Source organism: Centruroides vittatus, unplaced genomic scaffold (assembly GCF_030686945.1).
Source record: "Centruroides vittatus isolate TY-2023 unplaced genomic scaffold, ASM3068694v2 contig_943, whole genome shotgun sequence".
NCBI classification, from domain to species: domain Eukaryota; kingdom Metazoa; phylum Arthropoda; class Arachnida; order Scorpiones; family Buthidae; genus Centruroides; species Centruroides vittatus.
In genome coordinates this window covers 1234568-1257808 of record NW_027122626.1, presented here as the reverse complement: position 1 = coordinate 1257808, position 23241 = coordinate 1234568, and the positions used below count along the sequence as shown (strand labels likewise).

Sequence of the window (23241 nt, the reverse complement as noted above, 5' to 3'; positions counted from 1 at the left end):
ATTTTAAAAAGTATACAAAAATATGCAAATAATATAATATTTCTTACGAATATTATTATATTTCATTTTAATTAAGATATAGACCTATTTTATTTTTATTTTTGTTAAATCCCATAACGTAATTAGAAAAATTTATAACTGCACTTTAGAATAAAATGTTATCGATTTGTCGCGCGACTCTTCCGGTGTGTAAATAGGCTGATATCCCAATCTCAAAATTGCTTTGCTTCGATTAAAGAAGAAAGTAGAGCAAATATAATCGAGCGTGCTGGGATTTTGTATTCTCCAGGGTGGGACGAAAACGAAGCTGATCAATCTTGCTATCGAAGCGATGAAAAATAAGAAGAGAAAGACGATCCAGTATGGAATGACATATTCACTTAATTTAAATCCTCGCTCTTCGACGAAGGGGCGGATGTTTTCGTATATATCGATAATTGGTGTATCATCCGTAACGAAGAATGCCTCGCCAGAAACTGATTCGTCTTTGCCAATTGTTTGTTTGGCTTTTATGTGTGCCCAAGCCGCATTTCCAACATAAGTGATCTGCAATCGTTCGTCCAGGCTGTGGATTCTTCTTACTATTCCATTATTTTCTTTAGCCATCCTTAAAATGCTAGTGACGAGAAAGCGATCCTCTTCTCCGTAGATTACAGTAGGTCGTAAGGAAAGAGTTCTAAGTTTCGTTTCGCCTGTTAAGATAATTTTTATAAATTAAATAAGGTCTAATCAAGAAAGAGCTAGATAAAGTTATTAACAATTTAAATATTTCACTTGGTTCTTTTCAAACAAAAAAAATATTGATTTATTTGGCTTAAAATATAAGGCCCACCAGTGGCCAAGCGGTCTTCGTACCCCGAACACTGGTAGTTCGGTCGTGGGTTTGCTCCTCGCTCGGACGGGCTGGCCACGTAGAGTTTTTCGGGTTTTCCCCACATCTGTAATGCCTAAATAGGGGCCGTTTCCCTTAAAAGACCTCCCGGAAAGCATTCCCCTAGGCAGATCGCCAAAGTGTTGCGTTGCCATAACTTAAACTTAAAATATAATTTCGCTTTCATTATTGTAATCAATTTAGATTCGCTCATACTGATGACAATAACCGACTGATAACATTAAGTGGTATATAATTAATGAATTTGTTTTATTGGCTCTGATATTAAAAGAACACGTTAAAAAAATTTAAAAAGTTCATGTAACCGAAATATTAATTCATCTAGTGTTATTTTTTGCTATGAATTATTTTGCATGTAACTCAAGTAAGAAATTCTAGTAATTCAAGCAACTGTACTGAGAGCAAATAACGATTAAAGCAATTAACGTTTTATGTTACTTAAATAATATAATGTAGCACTGATAACGATAGATGATAAAAATTGCTTATCATCAGCTACATACAGCAGGCAATGACCTGAGAAAACAGTTTAAAAATATCTATTTAACTGAAAATAATGATAACTATAACCGAAACTCTAATTAAAATACGTAATGTACTAAAAATACCTTTTTATCTGGTGTTTTGGGACATGCTAATTTTGATAACATTGGGCAACTGATAAAACATTCGTGCTTATAATAAACGGATTCTATTACATACAGTGGCGTAGCGTAGTGGGGACGGCAGGGGCGGCACTTTTAGGGGGCGGCAAAATTTTACAATAAATACACAATACACATTATACCTGTACAATACACAATAATGTTGATTGTTCTTTGCCGAAAAGTTCTTTAGAATTAATCTATATTTTAGTCTTTTGAATTGAGATACCTAAATAAGGGGGCGGCGAAATTTTCCTCCGCCCCGGGCGGCTGACACCCACGCTACGCCACTGATTACATATCACAGTGCATTATAATATAAATCTTACGTCCAAATTATTATAAAAATACCATATTTAGAACAGTTTTAAAAAATAAAAATAATTAATATTGATTCTGATTATCGTTTAATGTATAGGATTTAAACAAGTTTTCAGATTAAAAGTTAAATTTAAAAGTTTGCTTAAAGTTATTTATATTTTATCAGTTATAGGCTTATATAATGGGAAGTAAGGAAAGTATTTCCATTTTCAAATAATCTTATTTGCATAATTTGTGCATTTGATTTTTCCGACTTATTGCCTTTGTTTACATAACAAGAAAAAGTATTGGACTCATATCAAACTTTACCCTACGGATTTTTCAAGTCTCGACGTTTTGAGGCCCTTGAACACAAAAAACCGAAAAAAAAGGGAATACATTTCATGGTCATGCATGTATGTATGTGAGTGTGTTGGCGTCTATTTCGTTTAATATCTTAGGATGGGGTAATGATCAAGAAACGAAATTTGACGTGGTAGATTGTGTATAAGGGGAATTGGCACGATTACAATTTGGTGGTTAAACGTCAAGGGGATGGGGAGATAGAGGGGGATACGTATTATATCTCGAGTGTGGTCGGACTTAATGAAGATTTTACTCATTATTAATATTTACAGTTTTTAAAAAAATATAAAACTCATCTCTATCCTCAAAATTAAGCCTTTCGCCATTTTATAATACTGTAATTAATAATGTAAAAGTTATTTTTAAACAAAATCTCACAACAGATGGCGCTACCAGACAATTTTAACTTTTGGTAGTATGCTTTGGTGTTTTTCGCCGGGAAAGTTACACATCTCGTTGCTAGGATTTTTTCTTTTATATACAACATAAAATTGAATAAATTACAAACAATTCAAGTACTATAATAGTAACGAGAGAAAATAAAATTTGATGTGACAAAGAATAAAAAGACGAAAAAATGTATACAATATAATTTGTAGCAGCTTAAATTCTATAACAACATGACATTTGTTATTACATTTATTTCCTTTTTTAATTAAAAACGGTAACTAACATCTTTATTATAATATATTGGATGCCAGCTTGCTACTCTGAGAATTGCAGATTCGAACCTCAAGAAATTTTTTACCGATAATGTAGGCAGAAAAAATCGAACCACTTCTCATAGAACCAAACTAATAATGGATATGAAAGCTTCTTAATGAATAGAAGGTAAAAAGAATCGTTGAAAAAAAAAAAACTAAATTTTATTGAAAATTCTTACGATAAATTTAGAATTTCATATTTTAATAAAATAAAAATCCATTCAAAATTAAATATAATTGTAGAAACTAAAATTTTGCAATTATTTATATTTGCAATGTGTTCTGTTTGTCCGTATGGCGCCGTGCCGTCGCCTCGTGTTTAATGATCACGTGTAATTATTGGTATATTAAATCTTTTTAAAAACTTTTTCCTCCTTATAGGCACTAAAAAGGCCTTTGTTTGATGGCAGTATGGGTTCGATCAAGCTCACAACAGAGGCAGTCTAATAATGGGAAACGGAGCTTGACATATCCGGAAAGACTTCTCATAAAAAATTCCTGACATTGTTATATTATAATACTATTAACCCTTTTCTGTGTACAATATCAAGGAACGAAGGAACTTATAGATAAACATCAGTTTGTTAATTTTTTTACTAGTAACGTCTTGTTCTCTTCCTGAAAAGTATGTTTCTCTTTCTCGATTCACCAATACGATACAGTGCTCGGATACTTTACCTGCAACTGTAATTTATTTTTTGATATATTTTTAAGAATTTGTGGTATAGATCTCAAGAGCTTCAACATTGATTCTATAGCGATATCATTCTTAAATCTATTTTACTAAATTATATTTTACACCACTTAGTAAAGTCAAATCGGTACAGTAAATTCTTGCCTAATCGCTGTTTTGGATATAATTTCTATTGAAAAACGTTTCACTTAATTGCCCTTGGGCGTTTAAGCGAGCAATGAGCGATTAAGTGAATCTGTTTACATGGGCGATTAAATGAAGATTTACGGTAATATTTTTTAAGTAGTTCAAAATTTTGAATAATTGCGATTTAATAATTGCGACTGGGTTTTCTGTGAATAATAACTAAAGTTTATAATTATAAACATTTAAAATACATCATATTTTCAATATAAACTCACCATCATTGAGTAGAGTTCCACTAGCATCCAAAACCATTTGTTCCGCACGGCATTTAGTTTCTGCATAAGGGCCCATTAAGAACTTTTTGGGGATAGGTGTTGTGCTCTCGGTGCCATAAAAAATATGTTCTCCTCCTATACAGACATCTACGCTGCTGGTAAAAATCAGTTTTGGTACATTTTTCTTGATGCAAGCGTCGATGACGTTCTTTGTTCCTTTAAAATAAAATATTAAATTAATAGTATCTTAGAAATAGGTCTACTTTTGGTAATGTGGAATATACAAAATATTGATATTTGTTGCCCGTCTACCTATGATCTATGCGCAATTTGGTCCACCAATCGGAAAGTTTGAGCACCACTGATTTAAGATGAAAGATGTTTTCAATTTCATCAAAATCTTTATTATTGGGTATTCTCTTTACAAAAAACATGGAAAATTTATAAACGTATTGTTTTAAATATAACTCTCATATTTAATCTGCATTATATATAACTTACTGTACATGTACTGTACTGTGTATATGGCACATAATTTAGATAAAGCCCTATCATTTAATTTCCTATCTGTTTTGACTACATACGGGAAAAATATTTATTACAAACCAAACAATTTTTACATACAAAGCATACAAATGACATTTGTATAATAAAATTAAGCAATAATTTCACATCATTTGACAAGTAATATATATTTAAACTAAGTACCAGTATTTCATTATACATTGCTGTCTTGATTTGGGGGGATTGATTCTGTAGGAAATCTGTAAACAAACATTAGCACAAATTAAGAATAATTATTTTATAAAAACACATAGAAATTCGGAGGAAGTGATTAAAGTTTTTTTTTAATATACTAATGTAAATATCAATACATTACAAATACACTAGTATAATTTGTGTATTTGCGATTCTATTTATTATATTTTACAATGTTATATACAGGACCATCAGGAGCTTATATGGGGTCTGGAGTTAGAACGAGTCCCATTCGCTTCTTAGCGGACCCCTTTAGAGATTTTTTTCTTTGAACAAATAAAATACATAGAATGTTTCTTTATTAGTAAAAAGAGAGTTTAATAAATTTATTTTTGTTAGTAAAAATAATACAGTATTAATTTTATCGGGATAGGAACAACTACGTGCACGTAAGTTTTCTCCGGCCGAGGAAAACTTAAATATTATGTAATCACCGCTTTCTCTCGAAGGCCGTGATTACATAATATCTCTGGTTTATATAATTCCAATTATTATATAATTATACAGTTGACAAGCATGGAATTCAATAGTTTCACGTATTCAATGAACTACATTCACTTTGACATGAATTAAAAAAAAAAAAAAAAAAATACTAAGCCGTAAGATTCAATAGAACTACTATTAATATGCATTAACCAATTCATTTTAATATCACTTTAAGTTTTGTTTTTATTCATGTTATTCTTAGATAAATCTATATATTTATCTTCAAAAACTGTGAAAGATAAGTCTAATTCTATCGTTTTACACAGGAAATCTGAAATAAGAACTTATATAATCATTTTATTTTCACTTGAAGGCGTCTATTTTTCAATTGCGTATATAAAAGTTTAAAATTAAACACAAAGTCACTCTTTAAAAAATAATCACAAAATTTAGCATAGTTGGGGACTTCGAACTTTTTACGACTTGATAATCTGTAAACTTCATAAATATAGTTCAAAACTTTTTATTATTCGATTTTATTTTAAAATTTGCAGGAAGTGATTATTCATCAATAGGAAAAGTGTTTACCCTGAATAGGTTTGAATATTTTAATCATTATTTTGTTTACAAAATTAGCATTAAATCCTGCAGGTGGGCTACTAGTTAAGTAATTTTTCTCTATGCGAGTTGAGATTTAATATTCGGGAAGCGAAATGCAGGTCACAAAACGCTTGAAAAAATCTAGCACAGCGACCTTCGTATGGGTCATAGAAAACAAATCGGATGAGACTGAGGACAGTGAACCTCTGAGAATTGTGACTTACCGTTAACGTTCACATATTCCAATAATTCTCGATCCGAAAATAACGAAACATCTATTACAGCCGCGGCATGAATGACGCAGGTGACGCCAGTCAAAGCCTCTTCTAACTTTTGCATATTTCTAAGATCTCCAATTATGTGTTTCATGGGTTTCTTTTCTTCGTGGCCTAAATGAAAAATAAAAATAGACAGAGATTAATCAACGTATTTCACGCTGTGTAATCAACGTATTTCACGCGTAATCCTTAAAAATAGCTTTGATGAAAAGACACTTTCGATTAATATTGCTAAGGATTTTACCAGGAATTATCATGAATTACTTTTTCTTACCTGGAAGTTTTATACATGAATAATATCTGATATGTTTTAAATTACTATTCTTTGGTTAATTGTGAGAATGCTTTTAGTAAATGACCCAGTTTTAATAAAAAAATAGGTCTAACTATCAAGGTTTATTATTATAATAAATTTATTCAAAAATATAGTTTGTAATGAAAATCTATATGTAAATAGAACAATCGTGGAATAAGTAAAGAATAAAGTAATCATGTGTGTAAAATAAAATTAATTCCATTTGAATCCATCCGTGATGTTCCTATTTCATTTAATCCTTATATATTATGACGCATAGAATATTTAAGAAATTTAAATTATTCTAACTTTATATAGGCCTAATAGACCTACCAGTACAGTATATATATTTAAAGCATGGATCTAATCTAATTTTAGATCAAGAGTTTTGTATTTCTCTACGATAAAACTTTGACTGAAAAGAATTTATGACATTGTAAATTCATTTGCGTTTTGTTATTCGGTTTATCAATAGTTTTATTTTTTCATAAATTTGTTTTATTTTATTGTTTATTATTTACATATTAGAAGTATAGAAAGCCCTACTGGAAGACATTTTGCACTTGGCAGATCGTCCGAGTATTGCGTTGCCTTATTCTATCCCACTCTTCCTATGCCAGTATAAGAGAAAAATATGAAATATTTAATAATGTATATTATATTATATTATATTATATTATATATATATATATATATATTGCCTCCGTCCTATGGACACCATAAGGGCTTTTTCAAACTTATCGTGGGTTCAGAAGCAGGCTCACAATGGGACAGTCAGATGGTGACTGGTGAGAGACGGGCCCTGATATATCCGGGACAGACTGCCCATGAAAATTTTTGAAATTTTTCGACCGCCTTAATTCGGTCTCTGGTTTCCAGAATGGATTTTGACCACCCGGCCGTCATTAATATAGTTAATAATAATAACAACAACAAACTAAAATAAATTTAGTGAGAGATAGATTGTTTCCAAGTTCTTACAATGGGCAAATTTACATTCTGAATTGTCATAGGCTATACACAACCCATTGGACTAATAAGTTTTTATGAACAGTTTTCAATCGACCCCGAAAATACCTTATCGTGCCCTAGAAGTCGCTATCGACCACTTTGGGGATTCTTCTCTTAAACGCTCGACCATCGGCAATGTGACTTTACTTACTGCCAGCTTTTCTTTTCAGTTTTCCTTGTTGGCTACAGAATACTTTGCTATTGAATGGCTTGACCGGTACAATCCAATAAGTCTTTATAGTGTTAGGAGGCTTATCTTTCGTTGAAGGAAATAAATTATCAATTTAATTCCATAATAAATTCTTTATGCTTTTAATTTCATCTTACTCAAATGTAGTGAAATAAAATTACAATTAAAAACAAAATTCAAATAAAGTTTTAATTTCATTTACCTAAATTATTTTTATAAGGGCGACTATCGAACAGTCTAATCTCTTCGACTTCATCGTCTTTTTCTTGTAATAATTTGACAATATGCTGACCTAAGAATCCACTCGAACCGGTCACCAGTACGATATCTTTATTTACGGAAGACATCTAAAAAAACAATATTTTTCTTAACTTATATATGTATATATAGATTATTATGTTATTAGTTAGAGAATTAAAATGACACAGAATAATAATAAATTAAATTTATGGTGGATATTTATAGAAAATGGGTTTTGAAATAAACACATTTTAAATTTTTATCCAAGTTATTTCCTTCCCTGCTTACAGTTCCACGAGATCGCTGTTGTAGAGCTGTAAGCACTCTTTGTTACTGGCGCGCGCCTTATTATTCGTGTCACGATTTACATGATCGTGACACGGCGACTTAGTCACTAGTTAATGTATATTATGTATCAGTGTGTTCAATTTAAGTATATGCATATGAATTGATGAATACAAATACTCAGGAACAATCCTTACCATAAAATAAAATAGATAAATATTTGAATAATCCACTGAATTTAAATTAAAAAAAAAAAAAAAACAAAAAATTAAAAACAGATTTATAAAATCGTAAACCATGTGATGATCTATTGCCATTCATTTAGTATCATTAGCTATTTTTCTGTATGTGACACGAAAAATGAACAAAAAATTGAGTGATTGAGTTTTGGGTATTTGCTCAAAATTTTGTTAAGTTGTGATTTCAATAAATAAAAAATTAGAATGAGAATTGATTTACTGAAATAAAAGTGTATAATGTTACGGATATCGATAAAATACAGAATACAATTAATAAGTTAAATCAAAATATAAAATTTAAAATTACAATAGAAAGGAAAAAATATAAATTAGAATTTAGGACTTACAGAAAATTGAATAATGTACAAAAAAATAATTGATAATAAATCAAAAATTCCGTTATATATTAAGAAAAATAGGCCTATATTTAGCATGGAGTATAATAAAATAAAAAAATAGAACAAGCAAACAGGACAATATTAAAACTGACATAAATGATTTAAATAGCAAACAAAATAATTGAAAAATGGAGAAAGAAATAATTCAGAATAAAATTGCAGGTAAACAAAATATAAAATCCATAGCCTTTCCTTACATTCGAGATCTTTTTGAAGAATTAAGTACAATGTTTCGTAGGTTTGATATAAAATTAGCCCCACTTACAAAAAATTACAAAACCAAGTGATTAATCAAAAATCGGAAAATAAGGAAAACGATATAATTGAAATAGCAAATCTCTATCCCGTGTACTTGCGATAATTCTCAAATTTACACAGGAGAGACAAAAAACGAAAAGGAAAGTTTGGTTAAAAGAACGTATTGCCGATTTAAAATACAATAGAATTAATTCTGTTTTTTATGAGCATTGTACCGGTACACTCCATAACTGAAATATAGATAAAAACAATATAAAAATTTTACATCGTGAACATCACGTTTACTCTATTAGATTTGCTAAGTTAATTAATTTTCTTTTGTCTTTCCAATTTAAATATTTAGACAATTATTATTATTAATTGTCTAAATATTTAAATTGGAAAGATGGTGATGATGATAATAATAATAATAATAATATTTACGACGCTAAGAAAGATAATTAATTTAGAAAATAAAGATTTGTTTAGATTTAAAAAAAACACTTGAATTGTCTATTCCACAAAATGCACAAGGACTCATTAAAACAGAAAACAAAGACTTAAGAATAAGAGCTAAAAGTAGACATAGTAGTAGACAACTCAGAAAATTTAAAGAAAACTTTGAAATTATAAGATCTAATAATAAACTTAATAAAAATTTAAGTATTAAAATAAATGATAACGATAAAATTATTGTGAAATAGAAGAAATAAATATATAAACTATAAATGTGCACACGTATATATGCAAATTATTTAATGCGGAAGTGCAGTTTGTTGAATGATTTGCAGAGTGCAAAATTTGTGTTAGGCAGTATATGGCTGCTGTCCGATGCTATTTGCAATATTATCGGTATCGTATGTAAAAATGGAACTCTGCATGTAATTTTTAAATGAAAATTGCACCAAGGTATGTAAGATTTTTTATTGGAAAAATTTAGCGTTGTATCGTTTTAAAATTTAGCGTTGTATAGTTTTAGGAATTTTTAACTGGTTTACAATACACGGTGGTGTTCGGTTTTATGTACAGTACGTCAACAATACATTTAAAACCATTGTAGGAAACTTATCCTAGTTACACCCTGACTCAGCTACTTACAGGGCACGGCAACTTTAAGCAATACTTGCATAGATTTAACCTTGGGGACAATCCACAATGCGATTGTGGTATTCAGGAGAACCAAACACCACTTAGTTTTTCGCTGCAATAAGTACAATCACATTAGCTTAATGAGAACTGCTATTCTTGAAGGGTACAACTGGCCTTGCAACTCGCATAAATTCATTCACACACGTACTGTACAATGTTCCATCATCATCTCGCATTCATATCCCTTAGTGGGGCTCTTGAGAGCACTCACTCCAGGGGCACAGATGGCAATTAGCTTTCCCTTGCTTTGTTTCAACTGTCAGTATATAGCTGCTTTTTAACTTTGTATTTTAATTCTTATTTTCTGTCTTTTTACAGTCTAAATTCGGTTAGTCCTAGTTGTAAGTTACGGTAGATTGGGGACTCTTAGCTTTGGTCTCCGGTTGGGTTATGATAGGTTAGATTAAATTAGATTAGGGTTTGTTAGCTTTGATCGTCTGGTTAGGTTTGTCCTAAGTTATGGTAGATTAGTTTAGTTAGTAAGTTAAAGTTAATGTTTGAAAAAAATAAATAAAAAATAAAAATAATAAAAAAAAATTTGGGGTCTTGCTCGTTTTGTCTCTGTTGGTCCATTCGTCTCGTCTAGTTTGTCGTGTGTTCGTTTGCTTTTCGCGCTGACTGTCTAGCTGTTAAGTAGTATTAAGATTTGCGATCGCGTTCAGTTTTATTAGTATTAAGTAGATATGTCTTCCTACTAACAGCCACTTGGCACTAACTTCTACACTTAGCTATTCGTGGCGGCAGTCAATTACTGGTGTTCGCTACACACAGGTTTTCTTTTAGACCCTTCGGGGGACTACGGCCTTGCAGCCTAAAAACTGCTCGCCAACATATCAACATAGAGGGTACTGTAGCCATATGTACTGTACGCTGTTCAGAGGGATCCTACTTTCTCTACTGTCTATCTCCTCTCCCTCCTTCTTCCCCTCCGTTTCCCTTACCCTCTTTCTCTGGCTAAACATTTCGTGTACGGCCGATATCTTTCTTTTATGTATGCATGTAGAAAACTTATATCAGGTAATCTAAAAATTAAAGCCTTTGTAAAGCGATAATTTGCTAATATTATGTACTAATAAATATCGTTAACCAACAGATGAGGGCACTAGCCCGAAACGCGTATTGGCATTTGGAACAATTGGTTTATACACCGTAAAGCATATAAGAAAATAAAGTGGATGTGAAAAAGTCCAGTGTCTAGTATCAACACTTCATGGTGTCTCAAAATATAATTTCAACACAGAAAAGTGTCCACTCTTTTGGCCTTTAGATCTTAATTCGTGTGAATTTTGGTCAGGGATACTTTAAAAGTGTGGTTTATCGAGGACATATTGCAAATCTGGTAGCCTTGAAAGACACTACATGTATCACAGATGATCAATTTACAGTCGCCCGATAAAAACACTGTTCATTGCCTTCAAGTTTCAAACTTTCAGAACAGTGATCAAATTGGGCAGTATTCCTTGCATCGCTAAGGTCTCTGTACAGTATATGTGTCATGTATTATACAAATGAAAGTTTAGTGCCATAGTGGCGAGTTTTCATACTTACTTTTTTTAACAGAAATGTCTTCTTCTTCTTAAAAGTCACCATACTAAATTTGCTTGCATATAGAGAACAAAGAATAAGAAGTACATTAATTATGATCTCCTTGTATATTTCACTCTATTGGATTTGCTAAGTTAATTTTCTTTTGCTTTTTCAATTTAGATATTTAGACAAGTAATAGTGAAGATAATATTTACGACGTTAAGAAAGATACTAAATTTAAAAGATAAAGATCTGTTTGGATTTTAAAAAAAACTTGAATTGTATATTCTACGAAATACACAAGGACTCGTTAAAACAGAAAGGGAAGACAAGAATAAGAGATAAAATTAGACAATATTGGAAATTGTCCAATGTTTAATACTGCGTGATAAGAGATGAACGTAACGTGGAATCACAGGAGAAGAGAATGGAAGAAAATAGATAAATATTTGTAAGAAATTTATATCATCTCCGAGATTCAAAGAGGAAGATAAAGGAAGAGAACAAAATGAAGTGAAAAATCATTTAGTTTTTAAAGATAATATGAAATTTATATTTTCATAAAACTTCGCTTTTACTTTACTATCAATCTAAGGCTTACTGTTACCATAGAAACAAAATACTGTTAATGTATTGTATTAACAATAAGATTCTGAAGACGCTCCAACTTCTTATAATTTATCATGACTAGTATAGATTGAAATTTTATTTATCACCAACGCTCGCCATCTATCCTATTTTCATAATATTATACATTATAGAATAATTAAAGAAATTAGAAGGCGATTTAGAATTAAAGATGGGAACAAAGAACGTTTTCAAAGCAAATTTTGTAAGATAAAGTGACATTTTGAAAAGAAAAAATAATGGAAAAGATATGCAAGGACGAGTAACAAGGGATGTTTTGTACTGAATGGTTTCACTGTAGGATGGTAGCCATCTTGTTGTGGACAAGATTCGTTTCTGATTTCAAACTCGTATTTGAAAGAAATTTTTTTACGGTTTATAAAACGTTTTGGGAATAACGAAAGCAGAAATAAAAAGACAAACCATATCGATTCCTTCGGATTCATACATCTTTTTTGAAAATTTTGTACCAGAGACATTTCGAAAATAAGCACTTCATATATTCAATACGTTCGTAAGAGGAGTTCACTTGTATTCAATTATTTGCCAGTTAAAATTTATAAATAATTTCTAAACCTTTATTATGAAATTATCAGTGAGCAAATAAAGAGATTGTCAATTTGTTAAAAAAAAAAGAGCTTAATTGTGAAAATACAAAAATGTAAAATTTATTCAATTTCTTATTTACATAAAAGTCTAACTTTTACCAGGTTACTTTCCAATACTTTTTGCATAATTGTTAAATGACGTAAGAAATGAATGTCTATCCACTTTGATAATTACATTTATAAATAAACACAGCAGTGAATTTTTTGTACGCTTTATTGATGATAATTTCATAATAATATCATAATGTCAATAATAATTTCATATTCTATAAACTTATTTGCTCCTCTTTACAATAAATCCATCGCACTCTATGCTCTATAAATTATTGAGTAAGTTTAAGTAAAATATTAAAGCTTTAATATTATCATTCTAGTTCACAAATAATAATCAAACCTACAGGCAACATCTTATATAATTTTATCTAATGAGTTTCAATTTCTAGAGGAAAAAGTAATGAAAAAAATAAACTATGCGTGAATCAGCTATCCTTTTCTTTATACGTAAATAAAAAATGTATAAACTTTTCATATATAAACCTATCAAGAATCTACTTGTCACTTTTAGAATAATTTCGCTTATCATTACATTATTAGCTAACACAATTATTTGTAATTGCTTAATTAATCTATTGCATTTATTTGATTTAAAGTATAATACCCGGCACCTAAAATAAAATTTGTGTGCTAGGTATATTCTGTTATGGTTTTTGGATCATTACTTTTTAACGAAAACATTTTAATTATAATAAAAATCGATTTTAGTTTATAAAACAAATGTTAAATTTTATGAATATTTATTAATACCGTTACTAATGCAATTGCGGATTAGGCATTTAGTGGGCTCCAAGTGCAACCTAGTTTTGAGGTTTTTTGTTCTAAATGCTAAGTAATGCTATCGAATCAATTTATAACCTAATTTTAAAAACTCCAACAACGAGTTGCGTAACTTTCCCGGCAAAAAAAATTAAAATTGTATGTGGCGCCATCCGTTATGAGATTTTATTTTAAAAAATTTATATTATAAATTTATATTATATAATTTATATTATAATTTTGATATAAATTTATATCAAAATTAAGCTTTTTGTCATGAGTTTTATATAAAAAATTTGTAAATGCTAATAACAAGTAAAATCTTAAGTCCGACACCACTCGAGATATGACATGATCATCTCTATTTCCACCATCATTAACCACCAAAATTTAATAGGATCAATAACCCTAACTTAATCTCCCTGCAAAATTTCAGAAATATTCAACAAAAGCCACTGTTATTAAGCTTCAAATTGGGTGAACAAAATCGTACCCCACATACAAACATCCACACACACAGAAAAACCACCATTTTTTTTTTTTTTTTTTTTTTTTCATTTCTCGAAGTTTGAAGGTCCCGAGTCAAAAATTTAAAAATCTTGAAGGGGTCCTTTTTTCTTTTTTTTCGACCAATCGCCATACTTTCCCAGGTGTTATATATAACACCTGGGAAAGTAAAATACTGATCAATCAATTTTAATATTTGATGGTATGATTCTAATAATCGACTAAAGTGCAGTGGATTTTACTGTTTTGAATGGGTCCTTGCTATTGATTGTAATAACAAGTGACCACAATAAATCAGTGCTTATAGTATGTAATATAAATAACGATATAATACAGTACATAAATGCTTACTTTATAACGTTTCAGTTACAAAAAAAGGAACTAAAAACACCAATCACACCAAACGCAAACAGTTAAGAACTTTTTCATTCGCTCACACAATTTGCAGTTTGCAAGAGATCAACAGCGTTTATTTGACTGAATAATAAGTAGGCCTACGTAAACCCACAAAGCATTTCAAATACTGTATTACTTAAGATATTTTATTCACTGTTGAAAAAGAAAAGGGAATTTTGTCAGTTGTTAAGTAGTAGTAACTTTTATTATGTCGTTTACAAATTGTCTTGATGATGATGATGATGATGATATTTGTGCCTAGGATTCGCAGAATGTACCACTTTTTCAAGCTGATAACTTTCGAAAGCCCCAAGCGCTTACTTCTTGCGCCTGTGTGATGATCTGCCGCTATACTTGTGTGAAATTTTATTTCCCTTTCTAGAGAAAAACGCTTTGTATATAGTGGCTACACAAAGCATTTCCAGAATCAGAATGAAATAATAAAGAAAATATGCTAATAAGCAGTTATATCACTTTTCATATCACTGTACCACTGTTAGCGTACAGTGATATGAATCACTGTACGCTAACATATCTTAAGATTCTGCGCTAACGATAATGATCACATTTCACACGAGCAATGACACCAGTCTAAAAACGATAGAAATCGGATAGATGACGTAGACCACACACTTTGGTCAAAATGTATCACTACCAATCAGATCGCGAACTGGCGAGGCTTTTTTATCATCCTCGTTGTATAAAAAACTCGCATTCGTAACCACTCTAAAAAATTCCTGGAATTTCTAACTCTGACTCGAATCTAGGTCCCAGAATGGCAGGCTGACATCTTTACTGCCTCCGCCATTTTGCTGTCTATAAGTGCTGTTGTTTATTATAGATTGTATTTTAAAATATTTTATATAGTAGTATAGTTTTTTAAATAATCTTAATGCAGAATATATATGTTAAATGTTTCTGAACAGTATTTAAAATAAAAGTGCAAATTAAGATGCAGAAAGTAACACGCTAACGTTTTGAAAAATGTACAGTACTTGTCATATTTATTCGATGTCACAATATATTATTGGTTTCTAATAATTCACACTTTTCTATAATAAATGAAAATCAATAAATGTTCATTTTTCATGAATGTTTATTCAAATATATTTACAAATGAATAAATATGTGTGTTTATGTTTGTTTGAAAAAACAGACCATCGAGCCAACTATTTCAAAACCAGAAAATAAAAAAAATTCAACATTATTACTAGCATTTACCTTTTCATTGAAATTTCCTTGTGCTGAAATAATTTCTATATTTTAATTTTCTTCGGGCCAAGGCTAACCATGTACTTATAGAAAACTAGGAAATATTTCCTACTTTTAATCGATATATTTATTTTATTTCGTCTTATTATTTTTTATATAATTATATAAATATTTTATGATGTTTTTAATTAAAAAATGTCTATATTTAATAATTTAACGTAACAAACATTTTAATGAAATTCTTTAGAGTTTATTTTAAAAATATATATTTTTTATCAAATCTTACATTGCTGTTTATCGTTTTTTTTATCGTACTGTATTTAATATTTATCTACTTTCTTCTCCATAAAATTTATAAATATTATATTTAATCCAAAAGAAAAAAAAAACAGTACTTTAAAGCTTACGTAAACACTTAAAAAAATTATTTGATTGATCTTGAAATATAAGTTTTTTAATAATTTGACAATCTTATTTATTTGTTTGTTTTAATTTTAAAATTCAATTCATAACTATTACTTATAAAAAATCAGATTTTACTTAAGCCTTTTTAATTACTTCAAAAAAAGAAAAAGCATTAAATTCTTTACGTGTTTATTAAATATAAATAATCTTAAAATCAAAGCTAGTTTTCTCATTCATTTTTTTAGTTAACTTCGGTCACTATTAAGCACAAATGGCACATATTCATAAAAACCATTACACTATTACTTCAAAATCCTTTTTACTCATTTACTGAATAACCTTCGGCGTACAAGTCAAGGTATGACATTTTGAAATTTAATCGTTCAAAAAAGAAAGGGAAAAAAAGAAAAACTTTCCCTGAACTACTTTTGAATTAGAACTTAAGCTTCTTTTCTTCAAACATTTCTTTTAAAACCTAAATTTTATATAAATGTAATAGGCTGAATTTGAGGAAAGTTTTAAAATTTGCTAACTCGTTTAAAAATTATGAGTGAAAATCGGCCTAATAATTTCCTGTTTTACTTTTAAGCTTTCCTTGTTTCCTAACATAAACTGCAGACAATGAAAAGAATCACATTAAACTGATATTAAGCAAATATTTTAAATTTTTTTTGTTTGAACAATATGGAACAAATTGCAAATAATAGAAGGCGCTCATTTTTTTTTTCGATATTATGAATACTAGCATATTTATTTCTTCCACAGATTCTATTAAATGTCTCTTAGACGTCAATGAAAACTGTCATTTAATAGTTTAACAATATCGTTTACCTGGTGTCTCTCAGAATAAAAAAACAAATATATTTTATAAAATATTAAATCACATATAAAAGAGAAAACTTATCAAAGTATTATTTTAAAATATAGATTTTATAGTTATAAATTTACTTCAATTTAAAAAAGAAAAATGATTGAAAATTGTAAAAATTGTTCATTTTAATCATTGATTTACTAATACAAATGTATTTTCTCACTTCCAATTCTTGGTAAACTCGTGTCAGGCTTAGTTGGCCACATTCATATACTTAAAAGCAACTTATTTATTTTTAAACACACTTCTTAAATAAACCAATACAGAATTAACATTTTCAAAATAATCAAATCTATAATTGACAAATGTATACAAAGTACACAAATCAAATATAAAAAATATTATTGAAATAAATGTAATTAAGTAAACAACTTCAAAATATATTCATCACAATACATAATTATTCAGAGTATGTATATATGAGATGAAGTAAACAATACAAATTAAAATAGAAAAAACCTGAAAAGTTAATATTTAACCTGCATAAATTTATTAATAAAAAGTAATACATCCATTTATAATTTCAAAGCTAAAATCATTTGTTAATTAAAAGTTTATAATAAATTCTGGAGATCTTAATTGTCAATTTGGAATAACTTAAACAGTAAATAAAATAGAATAAGAAACAATATAAATCAAATTTCCTAGCAAATTTAGCTGTTAAATTCACAATAAAAAATTCAGATTTTAAAAGATATAGGCTTACAGTATATGAAAAATGTGCATTTACTAATTAATTTTTTAAAAAAATTTTCCTTTGTAATTTTGTAAAGCTTTAAGCCATGAGATTTCTCTTTTAAAAATCTAATTTGTCATACTTTTATACTTATTTATTTTTATAAAAATATGTTTTCATAATATATTTTGTTTTGTCATTATTATTTGAAGTTATTTTAGTAATTTCAATGTTATCCAAAACATGCTTAAAATAGGTAAATTTTTTAGCATAAAATCTGTTTATTAAAAGCTTTATAAAACACTTTTAAAATTTAATTTAATTTGTATTTCGATTTAATAATCGCATTAGATTTAAAACTCAAAAAATCATAATTTAAGATATGAATTATAATAGCTTTAAACTGAACTTTTTATCGCAATGATAAAAACGTCTATTTAAATTTGTGTGAAGGATAAATTTCATCATTAATTCCAATCACCACATCTACTTATTTTAAAAATATCTTAAAGTACTAACCTTAAACATTCTTAACATCATTTAAACTTGACTGACTTTCATTTAAATGTATATATTCATTCATATGGAATTGACTATTCAACTATTGCAAAATGTTTAAAAACTAACAAGATATTTTTTCTTAGTAATTATGGATAGTAAGATTTATCCTATAACCTAATAATTCAATTCGCTTATACATTTTATACCGTTTATTTTACTATTAAATTTCTCTTATCTCAAATCCGCAGAAAAATTTGTCAAAGCTTTATTGTAGACAGATTGTCATTTTTCTTATATTTTTATATTCTCTACAACCCAAAGTATAGTGCCATATACTCCACATTGTATTAGAATCGATATACAGATTTCTACCGATAAACAAATCTTTCAGATGTTCCTATGATAATTTAATGACTTGCGGCAATAAAAATATGTTCATGGCGACTAAGCTTTATTCACCATAGTGAAAAAGCTTTGGTGTATTTAGTCTAGTGATGAGCAAGCTTTATGTGATCCGCGAGTGAACTTAGGCTTCTAGCGAGCCTCGTGAATTTTTTCTTAGAGTTGCGGCCTTTAAGCCTGTAACGTGAATTAGATACTAAAATAATACCGAGGTTGAGGCCGAAGTTTTAAACGCGAAAACGTGTACGTCGGACGTTCGGCGCCGCTTTCCTGTAAGCCTAGAAGTTTGACAACGGCGTTTGGAATGTCGAGCATGATTCCACTGACTTTCCAAACGCCATTGTCAAACTTCTAGGCTTACAGGAAAGCGGCGCCGAACGTCCGACGTACACGTTTTCGCGTTTAAAACTTCAGCCTCAACCTCGCTAATATATGCTAACGATATAACTACATTATGCAAACTATTAACGTGTAGTTTATTCTCATCTTTTTATTGGCAAGTTTAAACGTTCTTCGTTACGAATATCAGCTTAATTAGGGTTGCATGACAGCGCAAGACAGAAAATAGGAAAATAAATTTTGCCAATGCCCGGGAAGTCACATACTAGGACCTCGAGGTCTGCGGTGTTCATGACTGATTTACTGTAATCTGATGAAATTCTTCGTATTCATATAATTTTCGGAAATAATTTTATGATAGCATGTTTGTCTCTAGTTAGAGAACATTCAATTTTTAATGAGACGAAATACACCTGTCTTTAAAATATTTATAAACTAAAAATTTCCTGAACTCAAAATTACATTAAACAGAGTTTACTTCTATTTGTGGCACTTCATTTCGTATTTATTTACTATCACTTATACTGTATCATTGCTGTATCTATAGGCCTACTTGCAATAGATCAAATCGAAAAATTTACCAGAACGCATAAAATTTAAATTTCTTTATTGATTTGTATTGTACTATTAGATTCGGGAATATTTCGGTTTATTGAAAAATTTTTCCAAACACTCTTACCAAGTTTCCGAATCTGATTTTATTTAATTCTTTATCATCTTTTTCCACTGATAAAAAAAAGCTTCTCGCTATTAGTTGCTATGAAATTAAGTATTTTTCTAGCTTTTTCTATTGTTTCAGGAATTGATGCAACTTTTCCTTCTATAGTCTACTGTTCTACGAAATCTCTGAAAGCATTTATATTTATTTTGAACTTTAACACTTTATTTTATCAAATTTCTTTCACCTTCCATCAACCGCGAAGTTAATTCTTCATTGGGCAAAGCGGATTCATCTAATAAATCAAGTAGTTCAACAAATCAACAGTCATTTAAAAATAAATTCCATAAGTTTACTATCTTTTCGTTATTCATTTGCAAACACTTTTTTTCTTCATTTAAGAGGAAAAGATAAATTTAGGAAAACTTTTTCCTAAATTTCGTAATGAAATATAAAAGTATTGTGTGTGGTCGTTTGGTGAAGTTGTAATTCAGAAAACAAATCGTATTTTTATTGTTTTCAAAAACAGCTTAAAAATTGTAACAACCGGTTCTCATGACTATTCCAACACGTCATAATGCGAAGGTACAGAGGCACAGGGCCAAGATTTTCATTTCAAATTTTGCTGCCGTGGAGCTGATTATGTAGCATTTTTGGTTAAATTTACAATATAAATGATCAGTTAATTTTCGTTGTTTTATTTTTTCCAAAAAAGCGAAGCGAAAAATAAAATTTTGCACTAGCTTATGAAAAGTTAAGTTACGGCATTGTCTTTTAGTGCCCAAATGGCGGAGAGATGAAAAATGAAAAACAAAAAAACCTAATTTATCCTGTAGCATAAATGGCACTTATCCAATCAGATAAATTTCGTAAAAGGAAGTAATTTCGATATTCGAAAATGTATTTATATTTATAAAACTACTACTTCAACATTCTTAATATTAACGCTGGTTAGTAATTCATATCCACATTACCAATTGAATGAAAACCAAAAGAATCGTCCTAAGAGCAGATTCAAGTTAACATATCTTTAAGTCTTACGTGTTAACGAATTTCAGAATCCCTCGAATGTTCCACTTAAAATTTATATCATAATTTAAATTCCATTTATAATTATTTCTACTTGGGATCTCTTACGCTCAGAGCTCCAGCCTCCAAGTTAGAAGCGTTTAGATTTTCGTTACAGGATATGTCAATGGTTGAAAGTAATTATAATTAGGATAAACGGCAGAGTTATTGGTCACTTCAAGTAAATTTTTATTTTAAAAATTCTATGACATAACAGATTAAATCGGGAGACATTATACTTACTAAGGAATTATTACTTTTTAAATTGTCTTTCTACAACATCTAGAAATTACAAACGCCAATCGTTTAATCCAAAATGTATCTTTTTTTTTAAGAAAATTCAAAATTTTATAGTTATTGGCTATAAAAGAAAAATCTGCGGGAATTTTTGCTACCTACTGATAACAGATATTTGTATTAATACTGCCATGCAATATTTCCAGAATAGCTTTCATAGAACTCTTATTAAAGAGGCTTAAATTCGAAATGACCAATAAGTATTCCGTTTATCCTATTGTCTAGTTCAAATATAATCAAACTCGTCCAGAATAAAATTTAACTGAAAACCTCCATTGGGTAAAATTCAACTATCTAAAATTCTAAATCATTGTTTTCCTTTATTTTATAGTCATAAATTTCTCGATTAAATTTAAGTCAATATCCGCTATGATTTGCGTACGATTTTCAGATTTAAAAATTACTTATGAGAAAATAATTAAAGTTGTTATGGTTATGAAAAGAAAAGAACATATGAATAGTCTAGTCTATATATTACACTTTAACAAAGTAAATTAAGCTCGGCAACAAACTTGTTTTCGTTATTGCGAAAACGCGTTTGTTGCTGAGATATTTATAAAAATCATTTTTGATATGTTAGATTTGTTTATATCAAAGTTTTAACATTTTTATCGGTATTCTATAATAATAAAAAGAGACTTAGACCCTATTTTAATTGATATCTGCCTGATCGAACTTAGATGAAACTTAATCCACCTTTACGCTGAACTGATAAACTTCAAGTCTATCGATTGAGATAAATTTTTTTTATTTTTTTTTTCTTAAATAAAAATTTAATTATTTAGAGAATTTTTTTAAAGTTACGCTATTTATTGATATTTTTAAAGTAAAAATTCATCCGATATTAAAACCAAAATGGGAGAGCATTTATTGAAACGGTTAGCGCTAATCCTGAAATGAATATTGATCTGTAAGATTACTATATTCTAATTAAAAATTTTAATCGTTAAATTTCGATTAAAAGTTCTATACAATCCGTCTAAATATAAACTACAGATATTATTGTTTATTTAAGAATTAAATAATGTCATTTTCTTATTTTCTGCGGTTCAATTTACTCCATTTTACTTTACTAAAGAAAGCATTTTCTTGCTTATAAATCATGCAACAATAATGTTTTACTTTTAAAATGTAAACTTATTTTTGTGAATGTTCAGTCATTCAAAATAGAATTATGGATGAAAATGAAAAGATCGACCCAAATTTTAAATTAAAACCGAGGATTTGCAAATACCGCAATGATTTCATAAGGTTGGTTTTTAGCAAAATGGTGTCGTACTTTATCCAAGTATTGAATAAAATTGGGATTTGCGTTTTTGTCCAACTGTGAATGCATGCAATATCAAAATTATAACGCATTTTCGTTATTCATTACATAACATTTTAAGTAAGCAAAATTCTTCCCCAGAAAAAACATTAAATAATTCGAAACTGGCATTCATTAATTTTTTTTAATTTTCTAATCATTTTCCTCATAGCTAGCTGATGTCGAATATATATATATATGATTATAATAATTATATATAAATACATTATAATTTGTAAATAATTATTTTCCTCGAAAGCTTAATTTTAACATTAAAATTAGCCTTTAGAAGAAAAAGTTATTAACGATTAAAAAAAAATCAAGTCAGATTTCATTAGCGATAAATAAAATTCAAGATGGCCGCGGCGCGAAATATACAAACGCCAGTTTCTCTGTATAAGTTCCTACTAAAGCAATGCAGACGGTTACCAAAATCAAAACAAGAATTTTATAAACATCAAATTCGACAGGTAAGACGGAATAATTGTCAGTTCGTTTTAAACACTTCACGGTCATAACAAGCGCATTACACCTAGATACATGTGTTATCTTTATGTATACGAACAGAAAAAATATTTACCTGTTTAGGTTGTGTAAGGTACTTTGTCGAGTTCTACTCGTCAACTGCACTCGTTAAAGTTGCAACCTGTTAGTTATAATGGCCGTTGTTAACCTACATTTATTTCCTCGTCACTGCACGTGATTCACAATGTGTGTTTTACTCCACCAATTATATTACAGGAATGCTTATGATCATGATGTTGATAACAACTTGTTTAGTTGAATTGTAAATATTCCACCGTCAATAATTTAAGCATTGCATTGCAAACAGCATTTAATGTTAGGAAAGAATATATTAGAATATATATTAATATATTCTAATATATTCTTTCCTATCAGCCAACTGTATATACAGTATA

The 23241-nt window shown here is 29.1% G+C and overlaps 2 protein-coding genes across 2 annotated transcripts in view; one reads left to right on the top strand and one right to left on the bottom strand.

Annotated features, from left to right (window-relative positions):
• Positions 1-86: 86 nt before the first annotated feature.
• Positions 87-23057, bottom strand: LOC136985026 (3 beta-hydroxysteroid dehydrogenase/Delta 5-->4-isomerase type 3-like). The gene is made up of 5 exons (XM_067282214.1): positions 22902-23057; positions 7763-7907; positions 6011-6175; positions 4002-4217; positions 87-692 (listed from the first exon to the last, which is right to left on the bottom strand). Exons 2-5 carry the CDS (start codon positions 7905-7907, stop codon positions 133-135), a joined length of 1086 nt encoding a protein of 361 aa, XP_067138315.1. The 5' UTR covers positions 22902-23057; the 3' UTR covers positions 87-132.
• LOC136985029 (LYR motif-containing protein 9-like) overlaps positions 22645-23241 on the top strand; it is a 48061-nt gene continuing 47464 nt past the window's right edge. Inside the window, exon 1 of the mRNA XM_067282219.1 lies at positions 22645-22791. Within this exon, the coding sequence (XP_067138320.1) occupies positions 22678-22791 (114 nt within the window). The 5' untranslated portion in view covers positions 22645-22677. The remainder of the gene's footprint in view (positions 22792-23241) is intronic.